Source organism: Microtus ochrogaster, unplaced genomic scaffold, assembly GCF_000317375.1.
Source record: "Microtus ochrogaster isolate Prairie Vole_2 unplaced genomic scaffold, MicOch1.0 UNK46, whole genome shotgun sequence".
NCBI classification, from domain to species: Eukaryota; Metazoa; Chordata; class Mammalia; order Rodentia; family Cricetidae; genus Microtus; species Microtus ochrogaster.
Window position 1 is genome coordinate 190,565 of NW_004949144.1, and position 10,643 is coordinate 201,207.

A 10,643-nucleotide genomic window follows, 5' to 3' on the forward strand; every position below is an offset into this window, starting at 1 on the left:
TGACAGTACATGAGAATTATGTTTTCTTCAACATCAACCATGGAGGACTCTGGCCCACTGTGTGTATTGTATGAAGCATCCGAAGGAACCTCAGCTGGGCTTTCTAGAAAAGTGTAAGATTTTTGTGAAGAACTCTACAAACCACTTCATCAATAAATTTTGATGTTTATTTGACATTGTACATATGAGTTCATTAAAATTAGTATGTCATGAAATCTCAAGAATCATCTAGACTTACATCAGAAGATTGTATTAAGGAATATTTAGCACTAAAGTGGGATTTGGAACATTGTCTTGGAAACAATGAATGGTGTCCTACATTACATATTATTAACTATTTTAAATGTGGAATTACTACTGGGAAATTTAGGCAATGCATTCACAGTGCTAGTGAACGTTATGGACTGGGTAAAGAGGAGAAAGATATCTTTCACAGATCAGATCTTGACTACTCTGGCAATTTCTAGAATTTCTTTGCTCTTTTCATTAACTGCAAGTTTATTTGTATCTGAACGGCTTCGAGCCATAAGAATAACTAGAAGAATTGTGAAACAAATTTTTATTTCCTGGACAGCAACCAATCATTTCAGTATCTGGCTTGCTACATGTCTCAGCATCTTCTATTTTCTCAAGATAGCCAATTTCTCAAATTCTATTTTCCTTCATCTAAAGTGGAGAGTTAAAAAAATAGTTTCAGGGACACTGTTGGCATCTCTGCTCTTATTGTTTTTTAACATTTTAGTCATAAACACATACATTGATATCTTCATTTACAGCATCGAAACAAATGCATCCTTCCGTGTTATCTCAAGTAATTATTCTCAAGTTCCTAGGCTCGTTTTACTCACCAACACTATGTTCACACTCATCCCCTTCACTGTGACCCTGACTATGTTTCTCCTGCTCATCTTCTCCCTTTGGCAACATCTGAAGAGCATGCAGTACAATGCCCAAGGATCCAGAGATGTCAGCACTGTGGCCCAAATAAAGGCTCTGCAAAGGTGGTCACCTTCCTGTTACTGTATGCCGTTTTTTCTCTGTCACTTCTTTTGCAGTTTCGTAACATTATATATAAACAGAAAAATTCAGTTTCTCTGTTTTTCTGGACTATTGGAGTTGCTTTCCCTTCTGGCCACTCATATGTCTTGATCCTGGGAAACACTAAACTTAGACAGGCATTTATTGCCATGGTGTGGTGGCTGAGGTGTAGACTCAGTGATGTGAAGCCCCCAGTTTCCTAATATGTAGATCGTCTTTTGTATTTTAGAGGTATATTAATTCTTAATAAATTATTTTTGTATAAATTCCCACCTTCTGTACTTTACTTGTAGTAATGTGAATTTGTCCAAATTTTGTGTAGATTAGGACACCCTAACTGTTACAGCATTGGTAGAAAATATGGAAATATCTGTATTGTTCTACAATGATATAAATGAATATGGACTAAATAAATATATGAACACATAATATTAGCTAAATTAAATTTTCTATCTATAATTAGACACTTTGTCATTTTTAAATGATTTATGTTAAATGTAATATTTATATGTATATTTATTTATGTGGCAGGTGTCCAATGATGTTAAATCTGTTGTAAGAATTATTGATTCTTCAGAAGGAAACCCTTCATATTACTAGGTTTGTTTTATCATATTTTCCTCTTTTAATCTTGTTTATTCATTCATCTACTTATTGGAAAAATGTTGAGTTTATTTTCTGTATGTCTTCCAGACACAATTTGATGGGGATGCACATGTTATAAAATGTGAACATGTATAATAGGTAGCTACTTGAAGGAGGATGTTATAGTACTTATACATGGCTCATTGACACTTAAAAATTTCAATCTATATTTGAATATTGTATGTATAAATTCTCTTATTCAAAAGAGGATAAAGGGCTGAATTGGGAAACAGGAATATTGTGCAGTGATTAGTTATTTGTTATTGTATCGCTTAGGAAACAATAAGAAAAGAAAGTATGCATATATTCAGTGCTGAGAGAAATACTCTGATTTGTAAAGTGTCTGCAGTTGAATAAATATTTAGAGATGGAACTGTTGGAAGGGAGCCATTAGTTCTTCCCAGTAATCCGGCTAGCTTAGACCCAAAATAATCACAAATAAACTCTATAATTAAATCACTGCTTGGCCCATTAGTTCTAGCTTCTTCTTGGCTATCACTTACACATTAATTTAACCCATCTCCATTAATTCGTGTATCACCACATGGCAGTGGCTTATCAGCAAGTTTTGGCTACAACTCCATGGCATCTCTTTGACTCTGCCCTTTTCCTCCCATGCTATAGGCCAAGCCACTTCTTTATTCATTAACCAATAAAAGCAACATACAGACAGAAGGACCTCCCACATCATGGAACCTATGAATATGAAATGCTAAAATTCAAAGATGAAGTTCAATAAATAAAAAACTAGATAAGAGTCAAATTATAGATTTCTTGGTGAAAATGTAAATATCAATAAAAGATAAAGTGCAAACCATGTAATGGTAACATTTCAAACACAATACAATCCACAGGGCAATAAAAATGGAATTACACAGAACAATTTTCACTAAAAAACAAATCTCAGAGAAATCTCACATTTTCAATTCCAAGATGGAAGCCTGTCCAGTTTCCGTCTACTATGGCTGCTAAGGTACTAGGAATTAACAGAACACAGCATTCAGCAGGCTTTTTTTTTAGCACCACTGCCAATAAGTTATACAGAACACTTCTAGCAAGTTTCCTATCCATTAGTAGTTTTCACTTCATCAACACACTATATATACTGCTATATCTAGACAATGGAATTCTATCTCAGTGATCACAGCAATGATTTCTTGAATGGTGTCTTATTCTTATCCTTGGATTGGTGTGTGTGTGTGTGTGTGTGTGTGTGTGTGCGTGTTTGCTTCTTGACTGAATATAATGAAGCTATAAGACATTAATTGCCAGCAGATAATTGTAGAGAAGAGGAATTTTCCAAAGAGATCCTATAGACAACAAGACACCGTAGAAAGAAAAAGCTCTATTATATGAATCCAATTTATCTGCTGAATCAAAATCCTAATGTTGAAGAACCATTCATGATATCACCTGAGGACTGAAAAAAATAATAAATCTTTACAACTTCAAAACTTTTAAAGCTTTGCTGCATAATACTCATACTTCATGAGCTCCATTTGCTAGACAAAGGAAAATGCTTGCAAAACAGTGAAAGAGAGTATGCCTTCATTTGCATGCTAGTAAATGAGAATTCAGATTTACCTTCAGGACCAGAGTTAAATTTGGGGCCTGTGCTGAGGGCATGCAATGAATCGTTAGAGTTGTTTTGGGATAACAGGTTTTTTTTCTATGAAACTAGCATTAAACTAAGCATTAATCTTGGTTAATGTTGTATTCCTCCTTAACATGGTCTACAGAAAGTAAAAGTCACTAGAAAGTCATTCAGACTGAAAGGTTTGTGTGTGTGTGTGTGTGTATGTGTGTGTAACAAAAATTATAAAAAATAGGTGATGACTTTGAAAGATAGCAAGGAGAAGTATATGGGAGAGTTCAGATGGAAGAAAAGGATGTAGAAATGATGCAAGTATACTAAATTCTCAAAGGTAAATGAAAAAAAATGAGCAAAATGGATATAAGACTTTATTGTCGACCCAAAAACAGTATTGCTAAAGCTTTTTTGGGAAGGTTATTAATCATAAACAGTAACACCAGCATAGTTAATACTGAGCATATTTTTTATCCAGTTTGTGTGAGCATTTGGTTTTGGGAAATCTGCCAATGTCTTTGTAGCATTGAAAATAGCTTGGGTATTACTGGGATAAAAGATATCCCTGGTGATAGGATTATTACTCTTTGAACCGTCTCTAGAATTGTTTCCTTAGGTAAAGTTAACACACTGAACTCAATTGTAATTCATCTGGGTTCAAATAACGAGCATGTGAAGAAGAGTGTCCTTAACGCTCCTGGTGGAAGTGATCCTTGTACCATCTGGTATATTTGTTCAAAGTGGCTAAGATCTCTAATCTTGCATTTTCTTACCTATAAAGGAAAATTAAGAATTTACTCTTGTGATATGTAGGAGTTTATTTTTGTCTTTTCTTTGATTCTTTTACTGTAAGAATATTTTTATTAATTCCTTGAAAATTTCATACAATGTACATTGAACATATTATCTAACTCCTCCATCTGCTCCCATAACTGTTGCCTCCTCTTGCTTCACACCCAAACTTCGAGTTCTTTTCATTTCATAGAGTCTACTTTTTGTTGCTGCACTATTCTTGAGATGGGGTTGCCCCAGTGTGTGGTTGACTCATTGATTCCACCGATTCTTCTCCCACAGCTATCAAAACGTGTAGTTTCTCAATTAGAAGCAGGGTTTTGTGTTGCCTTCCTCTCTCTATGTTGGGGTTTTGTCTAGATTGAGCTTGTTTAGGTTTTTACATGTTGTTCACATGTTCAACTCCCCTATTTATCAAAAAAAAGACAAGCAGCTTTCATGCTATTACCCATTCTTTCCTTCTCTCATAGTCTTTTCTTGTCCTCTTCCATGAAAATCCCTAAGGTTTGAGGGGAGGGGTGTTCATGAGTGCTCATTTTAGAGATGAGAAGGCCCCAGTCTTTTTTTTTTCTGTACATATGAGCAGGTGAGAGTCTCTATTTTAATTGTCAAGTACCATAAGAAGAAGTTTCTCTGATGGGGCTTGAAATATGCTATGATCTATGGATATAGAAACAAGCCATCAGAATTCTTTAAATTCATTTGGTAGTTTTTTGAAAGTTTGATACAATGTGCTTTGATAGAGCAACAAGTCATCGGGTGTAGAAGGAGCTGCGGGCTGCGTTCCTGCCGCCCGGCTCCTGGCTGCCTGGCTAGCTTATGCCCCAAAATAACAACATGGAAACTGTATTCTTTTAAACACTGCTTGGCCCATTAGCTCTAGCCTCTAACTGGCTAACTCTCATATCTTGCTTAACCCATATTTAGTAATCTGTGTAGCACCAAGAGGCAGTAGCTTACCGGGAAGGATTCTAGCCTACGTCCATCTTTGGCCGGAGCTTCATCACCTCTGTCCTGGAGAGGAGTGGCATGGTGTCTTTAAGTTTATTTGGTAGATCTTTGAACATTTAGTACAATGCATTTTGATCATATTCAGCTCTCTCCATTTCTTCCAACTGCCCCATATACTCTCTATTCTCCCAACTGATATATTCCTCCTTTCTGAGACAATGCTTTATCATGTTGCTCTAAAGATGAAATATGTGGGAAGTCTTTCTGTTGCTAGTCTCATCTTGTCTGGATAAGTCTGGCTATCCTAGGAACTGCTTGTTCTTCAGGTGAAAGTGTTTCTTGTACAGAGCAGAAGATACAGAGGAGGAGCTCAGGGGTGCCCATTCGGGTGGTATGTGTTATTCTCTCCTGGTGAATACTTCTGTTACTTTTAAAAACCTTGCATTTTCAGAGGAACTCAGCCTCCTCTCCACACTGCCCCACCATTGGAGTATTTTGTATTTCTCTTTGTCTCCTTTCTCTTTTGTTGTGTGGAAGGAGCCATGTCAGGAATCCTCCTGTGTCTGCAATGTTGGTATGCTCACTGTTCTATTCTTAGCAACTTCCCCTAAATTTTTTTTTTACATATTTATGCATGTTATCTTTTATCTTCCCAGTGTAGCTGTTCTGTAATTGTTGAGCATTTTCTCCAGGTTACTGAGGTTTTGATCCAGTCTCCACACTGGGATACCTCATGCCTTGCCTGTAATCTCTATAAAGGGTTTGTTTTAAACAGTGTTTTATTTATTTCCCATGGTTGTTTTGGGGTAGTTATCTTCCTATATCCATCTCTTCACAGCTAGGCTAAGTTTACCATTGTGCACCACCACATCGATTTTATTGTAGCCTTTGACACCTGTTTTTCTGTCTTCCTGGTTCCTTTTATTGGGTTTTAGTCATTAATTCTTTGATTATCCTTAGCTCCTGAAAAGTTTTATTGCCATGCTTTGATGGGATAGAATAGATTATTGAATCTATTATGAAAAGAAAAAAAGGAGGATAGAGATATGATAAGATTAAATAGTAGATTAATGAATATACTTTTTAAAAGCAACTACTAGTTTTCATCATTCTGTGTTGGATTGTACTTTTGTATATTGCATAAAAATTGTACATTGATATAAATTTGAGATTAATTTTGTTAAAACATATTATACATAGATTTCTAATCTCATCAAGGCATTGTATCTATACAGCTCATGTAACAAAGCAATGCAAATTTCTGGCACTTGTAAGTTATTACCAAGTATTAAGATAATAAGGAAATGCAGGTTAGCAATTAATCATGTATTACAATTGAACTTGTAGAGTCATATTAAGTATGTTTTCAAGGTCAAATGGATACATTTTAAATAGACAGATTGTCTTCAAACACTTCAGAAATCTATAGAATATGACATTTAAGATGCTTTATTAACAAAGGTTCTATTTTTATGACAATGAGACAAGTCTGCTCCCAGCAGCACCAATTATTTCAAAGAAGATAATAAACATTGAAGAAACTCCATATAAAATTTATTTTCTTTGTGGCCAAAGCAAGTTACTGGGCAAGAAAATGCCCTTGCCTTGACTGCCAACAGTGTGTTGTCCTATTGGATAATCAGGACACAAAAGAGAATGACTGACAAAACTTGTCTAGACAAGGTGGGAGAGTCCTTCAAAAGTCCAGCTCAATAGAAAAGTCTGTTGAATATTATAGGTCTTTATCATGAAGATGGATTCACTAAAGTTGCAGAGGAACTTTGGGTGACTGTCCAGGCATTCAGTTGTTTCTGTCATTACTCACATTCTTTGGAAGTCTCTTGCTTGCACTTCTTTCTTCATCAGTTAATATTATTTCCTTCTCAATTCTCTGAGGTAGTTAAAGGATAGACAGTTATAGTTTTCCTTGTCTATGAGACTCAGAAAAGATATTCACTGAAGAAGTGTAAAACGGATAAGACTGAGAGATACCAAAAGATAGTTTGGGATGTTTATAATAGAAATTAAATTAGGTCGAAATCTTTCGGCTCAAAAAGATAGAATAGATATGGAGTATATTCTCTGAATTTGTCAAATAGTAAAGGACTAGACATTGTTGATGTACTTATTACCTGTATATATTATATACAGTTATTGTACTAATTGTACACAGTTTTTCTTCTATTAGTTATAGCCTTCTTTTTAAAACTTATACAAAATGGTAAATATAGTGATATTTTATTTTTTTAATAAATAAAACTTGCCTAAAGAGTGCAAAGTCAGCCAAACTAGTTAGCTATACAGGCCAAGCAGTAGTAGAACACACCTTTAATTCCAGCAGCCACACTAGTTTGTCATAGAGTCTGGGAGGTGGTGCATGCCTTTCATCCCAACACTAGAGGAATATAAGGTGGGATGAGACAGGAACTTGTTCTCTTTTCAGTCTGAAAATCTGTAGAGGTAAGAGCTCTCTGAGTGTTGCTTTGCTTCTCTGATCTTTAGGTAAGCTTTGTTTATCAAAACACAATAAAATAGCACTATTTGTTTCATTTCCTGCTTATCTAGGTCATGTATAATCCTTGAAGCTTGTGATGTTGGCAATGGAGGAGATACTGGTCCAAAGTAGAAAGAAATGGTTCTGTCTGAAGGTCCTAGGTGCTAAGTGTAGTAAATATACTAACAAAGGGAGATACAGAGATTAGGAAAGATCCTTGGTGTGTGTATATATTCATTGAAATTCTTTTTTTTTTTTTGAGAGCATGATAGGACACTCTCTAGATTTGCTCATATACAGAGATGAAAGAATGACATTTGAGAAAATTTATATTTTTATTACATCAGTTATACTGGGAAACTATTTTATATAACATCTTGACATGGATAACAGTATAATCATGAGTTATATGCCTGAAACCACTAATCTTAAAACAGATTTATTATAATGGTGAGCCAATGACATTTGAATGTTTCTCTTCTTGTGAGTAGCAGTGTGTGTGTGTGTGTGTGCATGACTTTGAAAAAATTAAGATGATTATTTTTCTTAGTACAGAATATCTGAGGGAAATAATATATATGAAACTTATAGGCAACTCCAATACCTTGATATAAAAATTTGGGAAGCATTCATATTTCCTTGGACAAATATTACTTTGATATATTTAATAAGTTTTTCTTCTATATGTCAGTCTCACTTTGGTTAATAGCTATGAGTTATAATTCCTTAATGTTACTTGTCTAGAAAGCAATTATCTAGACTAAAATCCATATAAAAAAAAACTAGTACAAACCAATGCATATAAGTATATCTTTGTTTTGATGACAGCACATGGAAATTCAGTGTTTCTTCCATATCTACAAAAGAAACTTGCTATGTGTAAGACACATAATATCTGGACAGATTCTAATCTAACTGACTTGGAGGTTCTAAAATTTTGTGCAGAAAATTATGGACCAAATCAGTAGTGAATCGATATTTGATTGGCACTGTGTATAGGGGCTCATGACAGTGAATGCTACGAGAGTTCAAGAATTTCATGGTGTTTTAGAAGACTGATTAACATATCTTCCTCAGTGTACCGCAAACTAAAGCATCTTCCTAATGACAATGAGTCATATCCTATATGTCACATTAATATTTATTTTAAGTGTGGAACTCATAATAGGAAACTTAGGAAATACATTCATGGCACTGGTGAACATCCTGGACTGGGTCAAGAAAAGAAAGATCTCTTCGGTGGATCAGATCCTCACTGCTCTGGCCATTTCCAGAATCATTCTGATCTGGTCATTAATTGCACACTTATTGGTTTCATCCATCTACAGAACTTTGGTGATACCTGGAAAAGTGATGAGAATTATCAAAATTTTCTGGACAGTAACCAATCATTTCAGCATTTGGTTTGCTACATGTCTCAGCATCTTTTATTTTCTCAAGATAGCTAATTTTTCAAGCTATATTTTTCTTTATCTGAAGTGGAGAGTAAAAAAGGTGGTATTAGTGACATTTCTTATATCTTTGCTCATCTTGGTTTTAAACATTTTAATCATAAACACACATATTGATGTCTGGATTGATGGATATGAAGCAAATGTATCCTTCAGTGCTATAACAGGTAACTTGGCTGAATTTTCTAGACTTGTTTTACTTGTCAATACTATGTTCACACTCACCCCATTAACTGTGTCCCTGACCATGTTTCTCCTGCTCATCTTCTCCCTGTGGAGACATCTGAAGAACATGCAACACAATGCTAAAGGCTCCAGAGATGTCAGTACCACAGCCCACATAAAGGCCTTGCACACTGTGGTCACCTTCCTGTTACTGTATATGATATTCTTTTTGTCTCTTCTTTCACTATGCTGAAATGCTGACTTTAATCATAGAAGTCTCATTGTTTTGTTTTTACAGGTAATGGGAATTGCTTTCCCTTCAGTTCATTCATGTGCCTTGATCTTAGAGAACAAAAAGCTGAATCAATCCTTGCATTCTGTGCTGTGGTGGATGAGGTGCAGGCTCAAAGATACAAAATGGTCTTTCCCATAAAACATATTGGGAATAAGCTTCTATATTCTAGAAAAATTTAGTTCGTAGTTGTCAAAATTTAGGGATGACCAGGGTGGAGATCCTCATTCAGGTAAAGGGTTTATTAGAGATGCAGATACTGTAGAGTTATCTGTTAAAATGGCAGCTACCGCAAAAAAGGGCAAAAACGTGGGCAATATCTATCTCATGAGAAAAGGGTTGTTTTTTTTTCCTTCTCAGAATGCCAGAAATGGGGAACGTATTATACCATGCATGTGTGGATCTGAGATTAGCTGACACCATCTAACTAAGTAGACAGGAACATTATGCTTTCCTAGATTTCTGGTTAAGTAGGTAAAACAGATGGACAATCCTGGAAAAAGGAGTTCCCTAAGAATATCAGTTTGTGATGTAAGGGTTGTTACTTGTTTGTCCTGCACATCTTCTAGAATGTTACTAAAGGACTATTCCCAGGAGATGGGGCAAACTGGGCCCTTGTGTGTGAGAGCTGTGTGGAGAGAAAGACAGCCTGCAGAGTGCAGTCCTCACATCAGTTGTCTGGAGCACCAAAGGGAATAGAGTCCACTATGGGTGTGGGATATAATATAAGGAAATCTTTTTATATAAATTTGCACTTTCAAAATTACTCAGATGTCTGTAGTTTTAGAAATTTAGAAGATTCTGTGTAGATCAAGCACTACTCAGACATATGACAGATCTGCAGACAAGATGCATGCATGTTTATTGTTTTTAAAATGTATATGTATATTTGGATCATTTACATATAAGAACTGGCATCACTATTCTTATCAGTCATTAAACTTGTAAAGATTTCAAAGTGATCAACAAATAACAAGTTAGATATTATGTATATGCATTCAAGTGAGGCACTTAAAAAGGAAGCCTGTAATTGTGTTAGCATATAAATGATCTTTATTCCCTAAAAATGTCATGTAATAAAGTTTAAAATATAGACTCAGACATAAGATATACTTAATTCATTTTTCAGATGTAAGAACAATTTAGAAAACTTAGGAAGAAATTCTTACCCTGTAGAGTTGCTAGCTGTACACACACACACACACACACACACACACACACACACAC

General features: G+C 35.2%; 2 protein-coding genes across 2 annotated transcripts; both read left to right on the top strand.

Annotated features, from left to right (window-relative positions):
- The first annotated feature begins 303 nt into the window (after positions 1-303).
- On the top strand, positions 304-1,241 carry LOC101995816 (taste receptor type 2 member 140-like). Its single transcript, XM_026777098.1, is given in 2 exon segments — positions 304-997; positions 1,000-1,241. Coding segments are annotated over 2 exon segments (936 nt in total).
- A 7,377-nt stretch (positions 1,242-8,618) lies between these two features.
- LOC101996105 (taste receptor type 2 member 140-like) lies at positions 8,619-9,377 on the top strand. Its single transcript, XM_005369235.3, has one exon. It carries the CDS (start codon positions 8,619-8,621, stop codon positions 9,375-9,377), a length of 759 nt encoding a protein of 252 aa, XP_005369292.3.
- Positions 9,378-10,643: the final 1,266 nt, after the last annotated feature.

Bases quoted from the DNA above. Each gene is read 5' to 3' on its own strand.
- LOC101996105 (XM_005369235.3), top strand. From the start codon at position 8,619: ATGAGTCATATCCTATATGTCACATTAATATTTATTTTAAGTGTGGAA.